Consider the following 18,622-nt stretch of genomic DNA (forward strand, 5'->3'; position numbering starts at 1 on the left):
GTGCACAGGGTGCCGCCATTTTGATGTACGGAATACGTGCTAGGGTTGCGGGGCGTCGGTAAGTGACGCCCTGAGGCAACCCTATACATATTCGTTATGTGCTATAAGGCCTGTCTGTCCAGGGCCATAGACTAGCAAAGCATAGTATTTTATTATGTAGTCTGGTTTACAGATGTTCATAGTACAGAGTCTTCATATTTTTCCTGATTAAAACCTTGCTTAAAAAGCAGTGCATTGATTCTAAAATAGAAAATAATTATGGCAAGCTTCTTATTTACAAATTTTCCAATTTTCCTAGTGGGCAAAATGAAAATTTGTCTGAGATGAAATGGGGAAAAATCTTTTTTTTTCATTCCCAAGTACTTCATGTTTCTAACAAGTTATGTAGCAACCTTTTTTCAAAACAAAACAAAAAATATTTGCCTTTTTTATACAGTGGTTGCTCAAATTGACCAGATAAAACAGAAAACTATTTTTGGTTACAGTCTGCGAATGGAAGGAACCTTTCTGGTGGACAGGATTGAGATTCAACAAGTTGCCCTACTTCAATGTCTCTTCCTTATGTCCCAGCTCTTCAAAGTAATTGGGGAGGGGGCATGAGAGATTGCAGGAGAAATAAGTGAAAATGGCCTTTTTCCCTGCCCCTCAACTGAACTGAGGTGATAATCAGCTCATTTGAGGTTCCCATAAGCAGGTCCAGCCATTATAGGGAAGATGAATATGATAAACAAAATTTAAAAATATTTTTTTCACATAACAAATGTCTTGCAGGATGACTGGATGGATCATTAAAAAAAAGTCTGATCAACTTGATTGCAAAAAATTCTAACAAAAACTGGCCCTGAGTGTTAGGCCTTTAGAGATAATAAGCAACATCCTGAATCATGTCTGAAATACAGCAGGCAATGTAAATGAGATTCATTAATGTATGTTTACTGTTAAGACAAGATGTCTTGTGGGTATTGGGGCTCAGGAGATGGGTAGGAGTAACGCACCAGTCTTGAATAAGAAATTGTTACTGCTTTACTGCTTTTAATATTTAATAGTTTTACATTAAATGTTTCTTGAGGTCTTATGAGAACTTGTCTAGTCCATACAAATGGAGGATATTCACCTATTTTCAGTCTATTATATTAATTTGGCATAAGCAACTTGAACACGGCTGAAAGGTTTAATTGGTTTATGAAGCCTGCCTGGGCCAGTGGCCTGTTTATATGGCTGGGTTTTGTTTTTTGGCAGATTTAAGATGATTATGTTATATGTGACAAGTTGAATATGGATTTAAATGTCTCACTAAACCCAAGTAGTAGTCCATAGCTGTTTTGTCTATTAAAAAGGACTTCCTTTGAGCACCTGATGAGCCATCCAAAAAAGGTTTCTGAATTTTTTTGTATACAGTAGAGTTTTTCCTGCAATTAGCTATTGGTATCCTTTAGGTCATTGCTTCTTGGGCGATCTGTTGAGTCTGACAGATTTTTCCTGATGTGGCAGGGACTGGTACCCTATTTGTGCCCATTGGCTACAACCGTTTAGTTCCTAGAAGCTGCAGGGACCGGCAGCAGATGGCTTGGGGACTAGCACCAGTCCACAGTCCAGTACATTGAACAGCACTGCTTTAGGCGTTACTGATATAAAAAAGAGATCACATCTTGTATTCACATGTTGTAGAGTTGCAGAATTGTAAGCCCTTCTTGAAATGTGATCTTAGTATTCCTTACTTAAACCCCAGAAACCTCAAAATTACATTTCAAAATGCATACATAGTTTGTTGAATTATACAGTTACAAGAGGGAAGGGTTCCAAACACAAGAAAACAGGACCACATTAAACAACTACATGTATTCTAAACTTGCTGAAACAAGGCACAGACAGCAATAAAGTCCATATACATAATGCAAGGTGACCACACTCTGGAACTCGTGGGGTTGATTTGTTGGCCTTCTTAAGTGAAATTATTCTCAGTATTCAACATGTCAGTCCCCAGTAGTGCATAAGCTCACCACACAGTTAGAGATACACATACCATTAGTGTTTTTTATGGCTATCTAAGGTTAATGCCTTGCTGTACTTGCCATTGTGGTGACAGCACACATAGGTCTGCTACGAGGGATGGTAGGAAGACCTGCATCCAACCTTCCTGCTCCTTAGCCTTCCACTATAATGTTATTGCTGCAGCAGGTGACCACAGATCCCAGAAATCATTTTCTGTTCAACCAGTGCTTACTTGTTTGATTGTATTGTTGTCTTCGTTTTATAACAAATGTCTTCTTCCACAGTGCCTCACTTCAGTCAAAATATTAGATGTTGACATAAACTGAAAAGATACAAAAAGGAGGAACAACTTGAGGGCATTAAATATTTGGAGGGAGTTTACCAGAACAAAGTGATAATTTGTGCATGGGCATTTACAGTGGTACCCCGGGTTACGAAATTAATTCGTTCCGCGGTTAATTTCGTAACCCGAAATACCTTCGTAAGCCGAATTCCCATAGGCGCTAATGGAAAAATAGCTCTCTGCTGCCCTCCGGTGGCGGAAAATAGCGCCGCGGTTTTTTCGTAACCCGAAGAAACCTTCGTAAGCCAAAGCAATAAATCCCTATGGGATTTTTTCGTATCCCGAAAAATTCGTAACCCGGCGCATTCGTATCCCGGGGTACCACTGTATATTTAGTTGAGGTCAGGCTGCCTTTTCTTTGCTTGTTTTCTTGTATGGTTACGAGTGGGGCAACTATCCAATAACCCCTAGTCCTTTAGACTGGCTGCTTTTCGTGTGTCTTCCTCTTGCAATGTCAGAGCAACTAGAAATTTACTCAGAGTCCTTGGGGCACAGATGAGTGAGTAGTCACTGTGTATTGAACTTCACAATGTGGGACTAAATTCTTCCTAAGCTCTTTTCATCTTCCTAATTAAAAACTCTGTTCCAAGACACCATTCCCTGGGGTCTAAAATAGTTTTCATAATGCTTATATTCCACAGAAGAACTGCAATTCTGTGGAATGAAGCAATTATGCCAGTTAATCAAGTGGCAGAATATTCTGATTTATTTAGTCAAAATTAATACAACAGTTGAACTGACCTCATGCAGTAAATTGTGATGAATATCTATTGTATTATTCTTGTATTTAAAAGTTTCAGAGACCTAGAGTGGTGTCTAGTCAACCATTTCCACTGATAGAACAGGCCAATAGAACAGGTCCCATCAATAGGGATACAGTATTGAGCAACAATTATTGTGAGTTCTTTCTTTGCACAATTACATTAGCTATGTGAGACTTCACTCTTGTGTACCTGGGAGTAAACTCCATTGAACTCAGCTGGACTTGCTGTTCTGTGCAAAATTCTCAGAGTTTTTCATTTATAAAAGCTAAGAACTTATTTTTAGCATGTGTTCACTGTTTGGAAAATCTCAGAAGGTAGAAAAGCTTGTATTGGATATATAAAAATGTCATACGCAGCGCACCGCATGCACAAGCCCCATTATTTTCAATGGGGCTTGAGCATACACGCTGTTTGTTTTACGCGGGGGTCCGGAACGGATCCCTGCATAAAGCAAAGGTGCACTGTACATACGGTGGCATTCAATATTGTCTGTTTTACTTGTGTCCCTCTGTAAACCATGCTGTTATACTGTCTTAGTAGTGGATTGGTCCCATTGTTTTCTCAGCTTTATCACATGACATCACGGTTTTCCCAATGCTGTTGTGCTGTACACTCATTGAGAATGTAATTATTGCAAGCTTATGCTCAATAGCCAGTTTGAGTGTTGATGTCTCATTCTACTTCATTATTAGAGCAATTGGTTAGTGCAGGGGTAGGGAACCTACAGCCTACATGTACTGTCACCATAAGGAGATAAAACCTCCTTCAGCTTGGCTGGTGGTCAGGCATGATGGGAATGGTAGTTCATCAGAACCTGGAGGGCTGTGGGTTCCCCACCCCCTGGATTAGTGGGTGTGTTGTGGGTGCAGTCTGGTTGTTACTCCCTTGATTCCTAATATTTTCTGCAGGGAAACCTTAGACTACTTTCGGTGCTTGGGCAAGAAAGACAAGATTTCTGATGAGAATAACTGTGCTTTCTGTGGTCTATGCTCTTGAAAATCTTTTCCAAAAAAATTAGTGTGTGTGTGTGTGTGTGTGTGTGTGTGTGTGTGTGTGTGTGATGTATATATTGTTTGCTGTTACAGTGCAATAATGCTGTGATCCTGATTGAAAGTCACTATTCAGATGCCTTTACTGCATGATGGTGTTTACCAAAGATGTCTCCATTGCTTTCCTGTGGTGCCAAACACCACAGTCTTACCGCCATAGTTACTCTTTAAAATTATTTTTAAGGTAATAATGTAACAGCACTATGTTGTCATGCTGTAATAACATTATTAAAGCTTATTCAGTAGCACTGATGTATTTTTCAACAGGACAATATGAAACAACTGACTAGCATGATAAGGAGCTTTGTTTTTTATTGGAGAAAGATATCAAAAGTGGCAGAGGATGATGTGTACTGTTTCTCTTCTGTGCCACCTCTTGCAATGAGAGATTGTGGCAGTGATGGGTGTACCATAATGATGATGTTCTGTAATAATATTATTATGGCTATTTTTAAAAAAGAAGCAAACCAACTATGAAGCACAAGGCAAAGCAAATGGGTTATGATAATGGCATTAGTGCAGATGAACAAACTAAATCGCACTATTACAGTACAAATTTGGCAAGGTTTTGCCAGATCAGTTAGTTTTGTCAGTACAACAGCTTTTGAATGGTATAAGCTGGCATAACAGTGTGGTGTGATAATGTCCTCAGACTTTCTTACAAGTATTCAATCTTAAAAATTTATATTTCAGACCCACACTTTCAGTTCTTTAATAGAAGCTGAATAGCATTTAAAAATTGTAAAATGATGCACAGCTACATATTTATGGTAACATTTAAACACATTGTTTAACTTCCACGTTGTCATTATCAGAGAAACAGAGAAGCCCCTGCAAAAGGAGCTTAGTGTGATACTGCCTAGTGTTGCTACTTTCCATCTTTACACACACTTAAACATGTATGGATCCATGGGAAATGCTGAAGCTGCGACCAAGCTGTTCTGCTTGCCTTGTGGAGATCTTAGGAAAGGGGAGTGATTTTACATTATTTTAGCTGTGGGAAGAACTTGTACTCAGACCAACTACTCCTTGTATTTCTTTGTCCAGCCCTATTTATTAAAGAATTCATATCCCAAAGAAGACAGGACTTGAATGTTTTAACTTTCATTTTTAATGTCAAGTTGAAGGCTTTCATGGCAGGCATCCGTAGTTTTTTGTGGGTTTTTTGGGCTATGTGGCCATGTTCTTGAAGAGTGTCTTCCTGTCATTTCACCAGCATCTATGGCTGGCATCTTCAGAGAATGTTTGCCTGGAAAGGAGTTGGGTATATATATTGTGTGACCCTGGGAAGGCAGGAGGGATTTGCATGTATATTGTTCTGTTGCTAATGGCATGCCTCAGGGTGGGAGGTCTGCAAAGGAGGATTCGTGTCTGCTGGGAAACCCCTGACCCTGGGAGATTTCTCATTTGCATTTGTTGAGGCTTAATCTTGCTATTTTTCAGGACTGGTAGCCTTGTTTACTTTAAGGATTTCCTCTTTCCTGTTGAAATTGTCCAGGTGTTTGTGGATTTCAGTGGCTTGCCTGTGCATCCTGACATAGTAATTGTTGGCATGGTCCAGAATTTCAGTGTTTTCAAACAGTATTTTATGCCCAGGATGGTTTGTGGCATGTTCTGCTACTGCTGATTTTTCTGGCTGACCCAATCTGCAGTGTCTCTCATGTTCCTTGATTCTGGTTTGCACATTGTGTTTGGTGGTCCCTATGTAGACTTGTCTGCAGTTGCCTGGTTTGCGGTAAGCTCCTGCGGTTCTGAGAGGGTCTCTCTGGTCCTTGGCTGAGCAAAGCATTTGCTGGATTTTCTTCGTTGGTTTGTAAACCATTTCATTTTTAAAATAATTAATGGAGGATTATATACAAAACTGACATTCTAATATGTCTGTACTTCTTTCCAAAAAGGCTTATTATCAATAAAAGTATATTACAAAAATATCTTCCAAATGTTACATTTTTGATTGACCTGTATTCTTAATAATGCTATAGGTTCATTCTCCTTTTCAGGATATAACAATTGTCCAGTACTTAATCACTGAATACCAATCTTTCAGGGTCTATATTTTTGTGAGTTTTCCAGAAGTGTTGTCAGTTTAACCATTTTTGTTTCATTACACAGTTTCTTTCAACAGTTGAATCTTTTCGTTACTTCTCCTAGTTTAGCATATTGAACTTTGACAACAACAATAATATATGTACAGGTACTAACCCATTCAGAATCCTTGAAAAAAAATATGTTTCTGCATTGTCAAATCAAGCTGAAAATTTTAATGTTGTGCAATACTGTTCTCTAGTGTCTTCTCATATTCCCATCACATATTGGGGGGGGGGTGTGTATTAACATTATGGCATGTCATTCATTTTCTATTCCTCTCACTACCTATATCCCCCCTCCCCCATAATTATGACTCAATATCTTTCTTCATTCATATGGAAAAGCTTGATACTTTATGGAACAGAAAATTTAATACATCTTTTGAAGTTGCTCTGCATGTCTTTCTTAGTTTTCAGAACGGTGTGCTGTCCTTCAGCACTACCACCATAGGTGTGGCTGAAAATGAAGAAATTGCACAGCCCAGATGCTGTGGAGCAATGGCTCAGCGAAGCAATTGCCACAGCTGCTGACAAGGAAATAGGAAACCACATGCAGTTTTTAGGGGGGTTGTCATAACTGCTCCCCCCCACCCCCATTACAGCAGCATTTGGTGCACAGCTGCTCGATTGTGTGGTTTAACAACCTCATGTGTGTTTGAATGCATTTTCTTGTTTCAGCACAGTTCTACATGACAGTTATACTTAAGAACTTTTGCTAAAACTGTGGAGAGGAAAGGTGACAGACTGTACCATGCTGAAAAGTAGCGTTGGGTGTACTGTCTTGTATCTTTGAGTTAAATGGAAAAACAGAAATGCAGTTTGGATTAACATTAGTAATCTATGTTTTGTATTTACTAAACAGACACTTCTTGAATATGCAGAAAAATGGAAGGCATCTGAAGATCCCTTGCCTTTGTTGGAAGTATACACAGAGGCTATCCACAGTTACATTAAAGCACAACCTTATCTTACCTCTGAGAGTGAAAATGTAGCCCTTGTGCTTGAACGCTTAGCCCTGTGAGTGTATTTTTATGAATTTTTCAATAGATATTATTTTTATTTTAAAACTACTTGATTTCTGTGTGTTAATAACTTCTGGCAAATCAAGTGTTTCTTGGACCTTTGACTTCCTTTTTGATTTTTGTAATATTATTTGCATTTTCAGAAGCTATGTTGAACTTCTGCTGTGCCTGCCTCTTGAACTGTCTGAAAATAAATGGAAAGAGATTCAGTCTTTTATTCAGGTGGGTCTCTGATTTCATAACAATTCTACACATTTAAGGTCATAGTTGATCAAATACACAAAATATTTGTGTTAGCAAGTATTCAGTGTATTCTGCTGCATCTCAGTGCTTCCGTGGACATGTGTGTGTTCTATGTGTGCCAGAATTTCCTGAACATGCAGAATCCAGAATTTTCAAATTTGGCTTTTAGTGAAATCTTAGCTCTAGTTAGCAGCTAAATTTCAAAGAGGAAAATAAGCACTACCAGTCATCTGTGTGCATACTAATCTGGTTTCTGTAGGGGAAAAATTAAATCCAGAGCTGCACAGGTTGGCTTAGGAGATAGGGATTCAGCCTGTGCTGGATGGGGTTCCCCTGAAATATCAGGTACATGGCTTGATTAGCCCAAGTTTTAGCAGTGATCAGTGTCCATTTCTTGAACAATCACCGAACTGGCTGCAGTGACATATGCCTGGATTACATCCTGTTCATACTACTGTAAGTACTACTCTGTGCGATACTCTGTACAGCTCTGGAAACTGTTCAGAAATGTCAGCAAGTCCAAAATGCTGTGGCCAGGTTGTTGGCCAGGTCTAGTTTCAAGGATCATGTGACTCCTCTGTTGAAACAGCTTCACTGGCTACTAGTCTGTTTCTGGATAGAATTCAAAGTGCTGTTTTTGACCCTTAAAGCTATGAATCGATTGGATCCAGACTACTGTACATGAAAGATCATATCTCCACATACAACCAAATTTGAGTTTTAAGATCTGAAAGGGAGGGCTTTCTTTTAGTCCCACCACCTTTACAGGTACTCCCAGACTGTGAAATTAATTCCCTTCCATGGGAGCCACCCTGCTCTCTTTCTGCTGATAGGTGGAGGCCTTTGAAATTTACTTATGGAGCAGTCATGTGTGTGTAAAGTTGTATGGTGTATTTTTTCTTTTTACTTGTAATTATGTTTTTAATGTTTTTAACTGTTCTTAGCCATGTTTTAAAAATAATATTGTGATTTAATTCTTTTTTTAACTTTTTATTTTAACTTGAATAATTTTAACATTATTATAAACTGCCTTAAATCCCATTTTAGGAGAAAGGCAAGCTATAAATTAAATAAATAAATAAATAAATATGTGATTTTCCACATTTCTCCCTACGTTGTGCACACAGAGAGACCTTCTGATAGGAATATTGTAGCAAGGAGTAATTAAAAAGCAAGAATTCTATATGGTCCTGACTTGTATTTTTTACCAGAATCCTCAAATTTGGGGCAAAAGTCATGGAAATGTCTGCACCTCCCTCTCCACTGCAGCCAGTTGACGTTTTGCATGCCTGCTAGCTGCGGTGGAAGGGTTGGGGCATGTGCATGCTGGGCCCCAAGTGCTGCTGGGAAAGAGTCCTGATGGCTGCTAGGGCTGATTACAAGCCCTGGCAGCCTGGGCTCCGATTAAATTCCCCAGTGCCAGGGGGAGGAAGATGCCAATAAGAAAGGGGGGGAATTTCACAAATTGTCAAGTCCCATTGTCCCCAATGACTCGATTGGGGATATTTGCAAAATTTCAGTAGGATTTTTTTAAAAAACACTAATGTTCATAATACTTGTAATCCTATTTCTATATTGTTAGAAATCAAGTTGGATATTAAAAATCACTGTAGCACACCCATACATCAAAAATTGATTAAAATAATTTTAAAAATAATATAGCCAATGATAGTTCAAGCCTTGAAATAGCTTTTTGAATTCCATGCTTTCAAGGAGTGGGACAGTTTTCCAAGCCAGACTTCTTAGACCATCTTTATTGTCAAGGACCCATCCAAAAGCCAGATATTGCAGAAATAAGCTGCTTGGGAATTGGTAGTTTTCTGTTCAGACAGCAATGCAAATGACTTTCTCTGCCTTACCCATGCCACTAATATACCCACAGTCTATTTACTCCTGCTGCCATCTATGCCAGTATACTCAAGGTAGCGAACTGGAATGTGTCCTTAGTGTTGGTGGAGCTAGTATGACATTACAAAATTTATTATAAACATATTTGCTAAATGCCATTTCTACAATTTTCTCAGATGGCACATGAAAAGTTGATGCAACGTGGTAGCTGTCAGTTACAGTTTTTATCTCTTCTTGCCCAAGAGAATGGGACATGGAAGAATCCAGTTCTTTGCAGTATTCTTTCTGAAGAGCCACTGGATCAAGATAAAGGTGAGTTTACATTGATCAGAACAGTCATCAGTTACTACCATTTTCGCTAAATACAGGTTGGGACTCCCTTATCCAAACTGCTTGGAACCAGAAATGTTTTGGATTTTGGAGTTTTTCAGATTTTGAATATTTGCATATACATAATGAGATATCTTGGAGATGGGACCCAAGTCTAAACATGAAACAAAATGTGTAAACATTGAACTATGAAAAAGCAAAGGTGTCACTATCTCAGCCAGCCATGCAGAATGTTTTGTAGTATTTCTGATTTCGAAATTCCAACTAAGTGCCTTTTGAAGAGCAAGCCCTTTTTAGTAATATTTCTTCAAATATTTTGAAGTTACTGCTTCTGCATTTCAGTTTGTACCTCCTTCTCATAACTCAGTCCAGTCATTTGTTTCTTTAGTAAACTTGCAGAAATCTTCACACACAGGCATGCAGGGCACAGTTGCAGTCAGAGACTGGTGATGGTTTGTGATGAAGGAAGATAGTAATATGGTTATTTTCAACCATTGTTCTTCTGTGTTAAAGTCATATCATGAAAATATCACATGTTGTAAGGTTTAAATGTAACTATACAACTATATAGGTACATATGAAGAAATACCAAAAGTTAATCTTCAGTGAAGTCTTGTGATTCACTGCCTGGCGTACCAAGCATCCAGATGACAAAGTTGTGGTGGCAGCATCTCTAGCCTACTGGCTTTTCTTCATCTCAAAGCATTAGTTGTCCTTCAGTGCTAGAAGAGAAGGAGGGTTTTAACCCAGGCATTTAGTCATAGGATGTCCCTCCCCACCTGCCTCCCCACAAATTAATTATCATTTATTCAAAAGTATTGACAAAAAGAAGACAATTACATTACAGTGAGGTCAGTTTGTTAGCAGATGGTGTTGCTATTGAATATTCCTCTTTTAATTTTGTATGTGATAAATATACATGGAATCTTGGCAGTTGGAGTTTATTGGGGATAGAAAAAGTTACTTTTTTAATTACAGCTCCCAGAATCCTGCTACCATGGCTTCTGATAGTGCTAGCTATGGGATTCTAGGAGTCATAATCCATTTTTTTCACACTGGATTTTATCATACCTTATCAATAATTTTAAATTTCCCTCCAGTCTGTTTTTGGATCATCTGAGTCAGGGAGTTTAGCTTTATCTTTTGCTGATTTGAGTTTAAATGTCAGTTTGTTTGCATACTTTCCACAGTTCTGTCTACCTGCAGTTCCGTTCCAAAAACTCAACAATTTTGAAATTTTAGCTAATTACTTTGCAAGATGCTATCAGGGTGAACATTGTTAATTTGTCTGAATTAATCTTGTGTTTTGTTCCTCCCAAAATGTTGTTAATGTTGTGACAGCTAGAACTTATTACACAGTGGCTGGCATCTTGTTGATTAGTCCCAACTAGAGTAGACCTATTCAATCAAATAAATGGTTAGTCAAGATATTGTAATTTCTCTAGCATTTTTTTACTGTGATTTCTTGGCAAATACATTGGCAGTATAGTCATTTTAAGGAATCCTTCCAAAGAATTGCTGATACAGTTCTTCTTCAGTTATGCAAAACTCAGAGGGAGAGAAAAAGAGGGGATATCTACTGAACTTAATCTCCTCCCCTACTGACATCCCCCTTCACTGTGTCTTTAGATTGTAAGCCTGAGGGCAGAGAACTTTTATTTTCCTTTTTCTTTTTCTTGTAAAACACAATATACAGTGATGGCACTATATAAATAAATGAAAACAACAACAACTACTCTCATACCTTTGGTTCTTTTATAATCCCAGTATCATGTTCTAATGTTATTTTCAGTCAACGGGACATACTTGTTTCTCTTTCAGTTAAAATGGAAATAGATTTAAGACAGTGAGCCTTTTTTGTATTGAGTGTATATTGCAACAAAATACATCCAAATTTCATTATATTTCTAATGATATCTTTGTCTTACCATGGGATTCATAATAAGGTAACATGTTGATGTAAGAAGGTCTAATTTATCTGCATTCCCTGGAGCTGTTCCTTTTATTTTGATCTAGTGGGATTGATTTTATTCTCATAGAAACTTCACATTCTCTGCAACCTATTTTGTTTCCATTTTGCATATTGCTTTTTATTAACATGCTCAGAATTAGAGTGCAACAGGAATGGAAGTAATGGGACTATTTCTGGAATTAATTTATTATCCCAACCTCAGTATTCAATATGTTCTATAGTAGGGAGTTATCTACCTTTTCATTTCCCCCACCCAAGAGAGGAACCTATGTGTGCTTAGCATTGAGCTATCATCATGCATAGAAGGATATTAGAATAGTCCATTTCCATATCAGGCTTCACTGACTGCGTTCCTAACTTCTTTTCAGTCTTTACGGAATGCGGAGATTGAGACACATACACTGCAGAGACATGACACCCACCTCTGGGTTCCTGAATGATTGGATAGCAGTTCTTGTCCTTATCTTCCAAAAAAGGAAAAAAAGGCAGATAATAATTTTGCAAGTAATTACTAAGAGTGTAGTAACACACAGTTCACAAATACAGGCCTCTCTTAGGCACAGGAAGCATTTAGGTCTAGTAGAAATGGTAAGAAAAAGTCCATTTAATATATAGAGAATTGTATAGAGAATGCAAGGGAAGGCTGACATAGAAATTGTCTCCTTGACATTTTCAGGGTTACTGGAGCTTTCCTGATGTTTACTAATCAAATTATTTTTAATTTGAATTACCTGTATTTAGTTTATATGAATTCCATATACATTTACATTTACATATAAATTACAAAGTATCGCATTTACATATAAATTATGGACTTTTACAATTTTCTTAATATACAGTGCTATTCTTAAGCCAATATAAACTCATATTTACCAAAAGGCTACTTACATTCTTTGATGCCTCTTCTCAGATAATTGCTTGGGTTTGTGCTTGACATGAGTACAAAAGAACTGTAATGAAGACATTGTATTGATTGTAATTAAGGTTGTAATCCTGCCTCGATCCGTGGGAGAGGCGGGAGGTATAAATTACTATTATTATTATTATTATTATTATTATTATTATTATTATTAGAAGCTCAATGAAAAACGTATTTGAAAGGAAAAAAATTAGGCAAAACAAAATAACTCCCAAAGGGGAAACTAATTGTTTGAAATCTTATTCTGGCTTTTAAAAGGCAGTTCATTGTTGAGAACATTGTCCTAGAGGTACCTAGTCAAGGTACCTAGTCAAAATGTAGAAGGCCAAGCTAAGTAAAATTTGTGGTGTCTTAATGTTTACTTTAGTCCTAGGTGTCACTTGTTCAGAGGTTAAGTGTACCATTGAATTGGAGATTGCTATGTATTTGCAAGAGGAAATTAAACCTTGACATTAAAATGTTAAACGTTAATAATATTGATGTGGTTTAGTTTTGTGTGTGTATATATATATATATATATATATATATATATATATATCAAGGTTCTTCTGTATCATATTTCAGTGATAGAAGAAGATGTTCCTCTGTTAATGCAAGGTAAACTAGATAAAATGGTAAATGCCCTGGTTAAAAGGATTATTCAGGCCTGTGGGTGGAAGCGCAAGGCTAAAAAATTAAAAAAAATGTAATTATTCACTGGATCATTATTAAGGTAGACAAGACTATGACTGTTTTTGATTAGATAGAGAAAGAGAACATTGAATAAATTCAACATTTTGTTTTTAATAGTTAACATCCCAGGTTTAGAGCTATATTAAAGTGAACTACTTCTAGTTAATAAGATGTCTATCTGTCAGCATTTACAGTGCTTTTCTACACCTAAGCACACTTACGTTCTTGATTGAAATGTACGTGTAATAGGTGACTTTTTTTCAGAAATAAAATACTCAGAAACTACTTTTTATGGATACATCCTTAGGTTGCTTTTACCTTTCTAAAGTTAATTCAGTGGAATATATCCACCTCCACATTGCACAATTAAACATGGAAAGTACCGCTCAGTCCTTGGATATGATTGAACAATTGTGCAAGGCATAGGGTACCACTAAGAATTTATACATACATCACACTCATCCCTCCAGGCATTTTATCACAAAAATTGTTGATTGTGCTGTTTCAATAGAGCTAATAATTGTTGCTATTAATCATGGCTTGCCTTGAAACTGAGGTGCCAAAGTAAATATGAGACCATGTTTGAAGTAAATTGTATTTGATTGTTACCATAGTTTGCTTAATCAAATTTTACAACAAACTCTTAGCAATGTCAAATAAAGAAACTTCCAGTTGCCAAAATGCACTTTAGTAATGAGAACTGTGTTGTCTAAGGGCTGGAACACACTGCCTGAAAAGGGCAGATTGAGGCAGTCCCAGCGCTGTGGCAACCACACACTGTGGCCCCAATCAGCCCAAACAGGAGTTGAAAAGATCTGCTTCTATTTGGGCTAGTAAAAAGCTGCCTTAGGCAGCCAAGCCACAACCCCGGGGCAGCTTCAAGCCACTGTCGCAGTTTGTGGCATGTAAAGACCATGCCGCCAGAGTGTCTTGAAGCCGCCCACATCTGGTTGGCCAGGGCGGCTTCTTGGCGTCTTGAGAGCATGCACTGTCTAAATGTCTATTCAGCCCCTGAATCAAGTCTCATGTTTCAGCTAAGGGTTTCAAAACAATTGCAAACTTGCAGTTACTTTGGAAAAGTTCAGGAGACGCTTACCAATCAAAATTTGGTTGCAAAGGTGAACTTTACCAGTCTTATGAAAGTTGTTAGTGGCTATGGAAAATATAAAAAATTTACACAATGGCCTCAAAACATACAGGCCAAATGATACAGATTCCAGCCGCGTTCAGAATGTAGCGTTCAGATGACTGCACTCCCCAAACACAGCCAGAAGTTGCACTGAGCCCTCGTCATCCGGAAAGAACCAGGCCTGGTTTAGGACCGCGGCAGCAGCCTGGATTGGGACCAGGCACATGCAGTTGCCACGGTCCAGAGTTTTGTGATTTTATACTCTGTGTATCATTACTAAATTATTTTGGTTTCTACTTTTATTAATGGGAGGGTACGTTTAGCCCATGTTCAATGTATTGATACTTTTTAATATTAAAACAACTACACTACAGAACTGTTCCTGCAAAACCAGGAATAACTACATGTACAGTGTAAGTAGGGGCCTAAATACCTTAAAAGCATCAGATCCTGTCTGATTTTGGAAGCTAAAGTAGGTCAGCCCTGGTTAGCTCTTGGATTGAAGACTGCTGTAAGCTATATTTCAGAGGAAGGAACTGTGAAAACCACCTCTGAATATTCCTTGCCTATGAAAACCCTATGATAGGGACACCATAAATCAACGGGTGACTTGAAGGCACACATACACAGTCAAAATATGATATCATGTGTTCACTACCCAAGAGGAGGAGTAGGAGAAGGATGTTGTTGTTTCTATCCTGCCTTTTTCCCAGATTGGGAAAGCAATTTATAACGATTAACGTGTAACTTCTCAGGGAAGGGAGTTCCAGAGGCTGTAGGCAGCCACTGAAAAGGCTCTCCAATGTTTCCATCACAATAATCTGGCCACAACTCTTATTTAGACCGGTTTAAGTTTCCAAACACTCTTCAGTGGCAGCCCCCACATAGAGTTCATTAAAGTAATCCAACAGGGATATAACCAAAGCATGTGTCACCATGGCCAGATCTGATGTCTCAAGGAGTGGGCACAGCTAGCACACAAGCCTTAACTGTGTAGTCCTAGTCAGTACTGAAACATGAGCTTTCAGGCTCAGAGTTAAATCCAGGAGTACATCCAAACTTCGAATGTGCATCTTCAGGTGAAGTGAAGCCCGTCCAGCACAGGCTTAATCCCTATTCATTCAGTGTTCAGTTTAGCTTCAACCAGTGAGAACTAGTATGCCAAAATATTTATATCAGTTTTTCATGTCTGTTCAAGATATTTACTTCAGCTTTATTTTTTTAAAAAAAGTTAGCACAGAATCATCTTAGCTGGAATATAGGGAGATAATACGTTCCTCGACTTACTGTGCCAACATGAAACATTGCACCTTGTTGAAAAAAAGACATCTAGTAGAATCATAACATAGAATTGTGCTGGAGAACACCTCTCTATGAATATCTAGGGGCTCTACCATGACTCTGTGCTCAACATCTAGTGGAAGCATGCCATAGAATCACAATGGAGGACCTAGAAATTGCTTAAGGAGAACATAGTTTTTTGAAGGCTGGTAAGTAGAACCACAGGTGCAGGTCCTGCATAAATGGGGGTCATACTGTACTTCTGTTATTCATATAACCACCCAGAGGACCTTTTCGACTGCTGCTCCGAGATTATAGAACAGCCTTCCGTAAAAGATACATTACCAGCCTGAATAGCTGTTAAGACTGATCTCTTCTAGCAGGCCTTTGCTGAATAGATAACTAGCCACCAAAATCAGAACCTGTTACCCCTCTGAACCTGCTATAGCCACTGTCTGATCTGTTTATTTTAAAGTACTGTATTTTAAAATGTGAATTGTTTAATTGTTATTTTAGGGGTGGGTGGGATACTGGGATCTAGGATTGCATAATTTTTACTTGTAAGCTGCCCCGGTTGTCTCGGACAGAAAAATTATTTATTATTTATTTGATGATGATGATGATGATGATGATGATGATGATGATGATAATTTATATACCGCTTTTCCAAAACTGATCAAAGCGGTGCACAACAAAGAATACGAAATACAATAATCAAAAATAACAACACAATATATACATAACATTAAAACATGACAATAAAAATTCAATCGCAATTTAAAACCGTAAAAAACATATCAAAGCCAGCTGAGTTGATAATCAATGGTACAAGATACATATCAGGGGGGAAACCACACATATCAAGGCACATGGGGGAAAGCTTGATGGAAAAAGAAGGTCTTGAGTCTCTTTTTAAAGAGATCCAGGGAGGTGATGGAGCGGAGCTCATCGGGAAGGGTGTTCCAAATTTGTGGGGCCAAGATGGAAAAGGCCCTTTGCGAGGTCGACGCATATCTCGCAGTTGGCACCCTCAGCAAATTCTTCCCGGCTGAGTGTGCGGGGCGGATTATATGGGGAGAGGCGGTCCTCCAAGTAACCTGGGCCCAAGCCATTTAGGGCTTTATAGGTAATTACCAACACCTTGTATTGCGCCCGGAAGCGAATGGGCAGCCAATGAAGATCTTGTAAGATGGGTGTTATATGGTCAGCTCTAGAACAACCAGCGACCAATCTTGCTGCCATATTCTGCACTAATTGAAGCTTCCGGGATTGGTACAAGGGTTGCCCCATGTAGAGCACATTACAGAAATCCAATCGAGAGGTTACCAGAGCGTGTACCACAGTTTCAAGGTCCCCCCGGCCCAGATAGGGTCGCAGCTGGCGTATCAGCTGAAGCTGATAACAGGTGCTTCTGACCGTCACATCCACCTGAGATGTAAGGTGGAGCGACAAATCCAGAAGCACCCCCAGACTGCAAACTGAGTCCTTCGGGGGGAGCGTGACCTCATTCAGGACAGGTGGAGAAATTTCACTACCCGGGCCCGGGGAGCCTATCACTTGTACTTCTGTTTTTTCTGGATTCAGACTAAGTTTGTTTTCCCTCATCCAGCCCATTACCGACTCCAAGCAGGCATTTAGAGGAGAGATGCCATCCCTAGTCACTGCATCAGTCGGAGACACAGAGAAACATATTTGGGTGTCATCAGCATATTGATAACACCACGCCCCGTGTCTCCGGATGATCTCTCCCAGCGGTTTCATGTAAATGTTAAATAGCATGGGGGACAAAATAGCTCCTTGAGGGACACCAGATGTAAGTTCCCTCTTATCGGAGCAGGAGTCCCCCAGCTGCACCATCTGGAATCTGCCTGAGAGGTAGGAACGGAACCACTGGAGCGCAGTGCCCTCGATACCCAACTCCCTCAGGCGTTCCAGAAGGATACCATGATCGATGGTATCGAAAGCTGCTGAGATGTCCAAAAGCACTAACAGGGACACACTTCCCCTGTCCATGCCCAGACGGAGATCATCGACTAAGGTGACCATGGCAGTCTCAACTCCATAGCCCACCCGGAAGCTAGTTTGAAATGGGTCTAGAAAATCCAAGATCGCTTGAAGCTGGAATTTATATGTTTATGGGAGTTGTAGCTCTTCACCTCTGGCTCTAACTCACCACCTTGTTATACACTGGTGCTGACCAGTTTTGGCCAGTGGTTAAAGCTTTGCTTAAAAGCAGCAGAGTTTTAGAGAATAGGCTGAAGACCCTGACAAACTCTCCAAGCCTTCTCACTCTTGCTCTCCACAGAAGTCTTCACACTTCTCCAGGATCCAGCTGGCTCTTGTATCTTCACTCAAGACACCAGACAACTCAGTAGTCTTATATAAAAGATCTACTTTATTCTACTATATACAATACTCCACAACTATCCAACAACTACCCACTCTACTCCAAACTACTCCACAAAAATACATTGGGAATCATAGCAATTATTATAGCCATAGTAAAACATCACCCACTCTGTCAGTTTCCACCCAGTGGGCGTGTACATCCATTTTGATTGGCTCTCATAGTTCAACCCATAGTTAATGATTTCATCATTTCACCTTGTCCACTTAACGATTCTCAGGTGTTTTCAATTATACACTCTGCATTTCTGTCCTTGGCATTTAGGACTTGCTAATTACATTAACTTTTACACCTGTGTGGCTTTTTAATTGCTTTTGCTTAGTCATAGTGACTCTCACATACATGTTTTATTTCTGTCACTGTATATCCCATGTTGCATTTTCCTTAACAGTTTATACCCTGGCTTTCAACCAAAACTGGGACTCATGGTAGCTCATAACATCAAAACATACCTCTGACAGTATAATAATAATAATAATAATAATAATAATAATAATAATAATAACTGTAGAACTTATTATTATTATTATTATTATTATTATTATTATTATTATTATTATTATT

General features: G+C 38.8%; 1 protein-coding gene across 1 annotated transcript in view; it reads left to right on the top strand.

Moving 5' to 3' along the window:
- Positions 1-18,622, top strand: part of LOC121917471 (zinc finger protein 292-like) — a 49,175-nt gene that overhangs the window by 10,138 nt on the left and 20,415 nt on the right. The window contains exons 2-4 of the mRNA XM_042443473.1: positions 7,098-7,252; positions 7,401-7,479; positions 9,525-9,660. Coding sequence (XP_042299407.1) covers positions 9,525-9,660 — 136 coding nt within the window. The 5' untranslated portion in view covers positions 7,098-7,252; positions 7,401-7,479. The remainder of the gene's footprint in view (positions 1-7,097; positions 7,253-7,400; positions 7,480-9,524; positions 9,661-18,622) is intronic.

Source organism: Sceloporus undulatus, unplaced genomic scaffold (assembly GCF_019175285.1).
Source record: "Sceloporus undulatus isolate JIND9_A2432 ecotype Alabama unplaced genomic scaffold, SceUnd_v1.1 scaffold_19, whole genome shotgun sequence".
Taxonomy (NCBI): Eukaryota; Metazoa; Chordata; class Lepidosauria; order Squamata; family Phrynosomatidae; genus Sceloporus; species Sceloporus undulatus.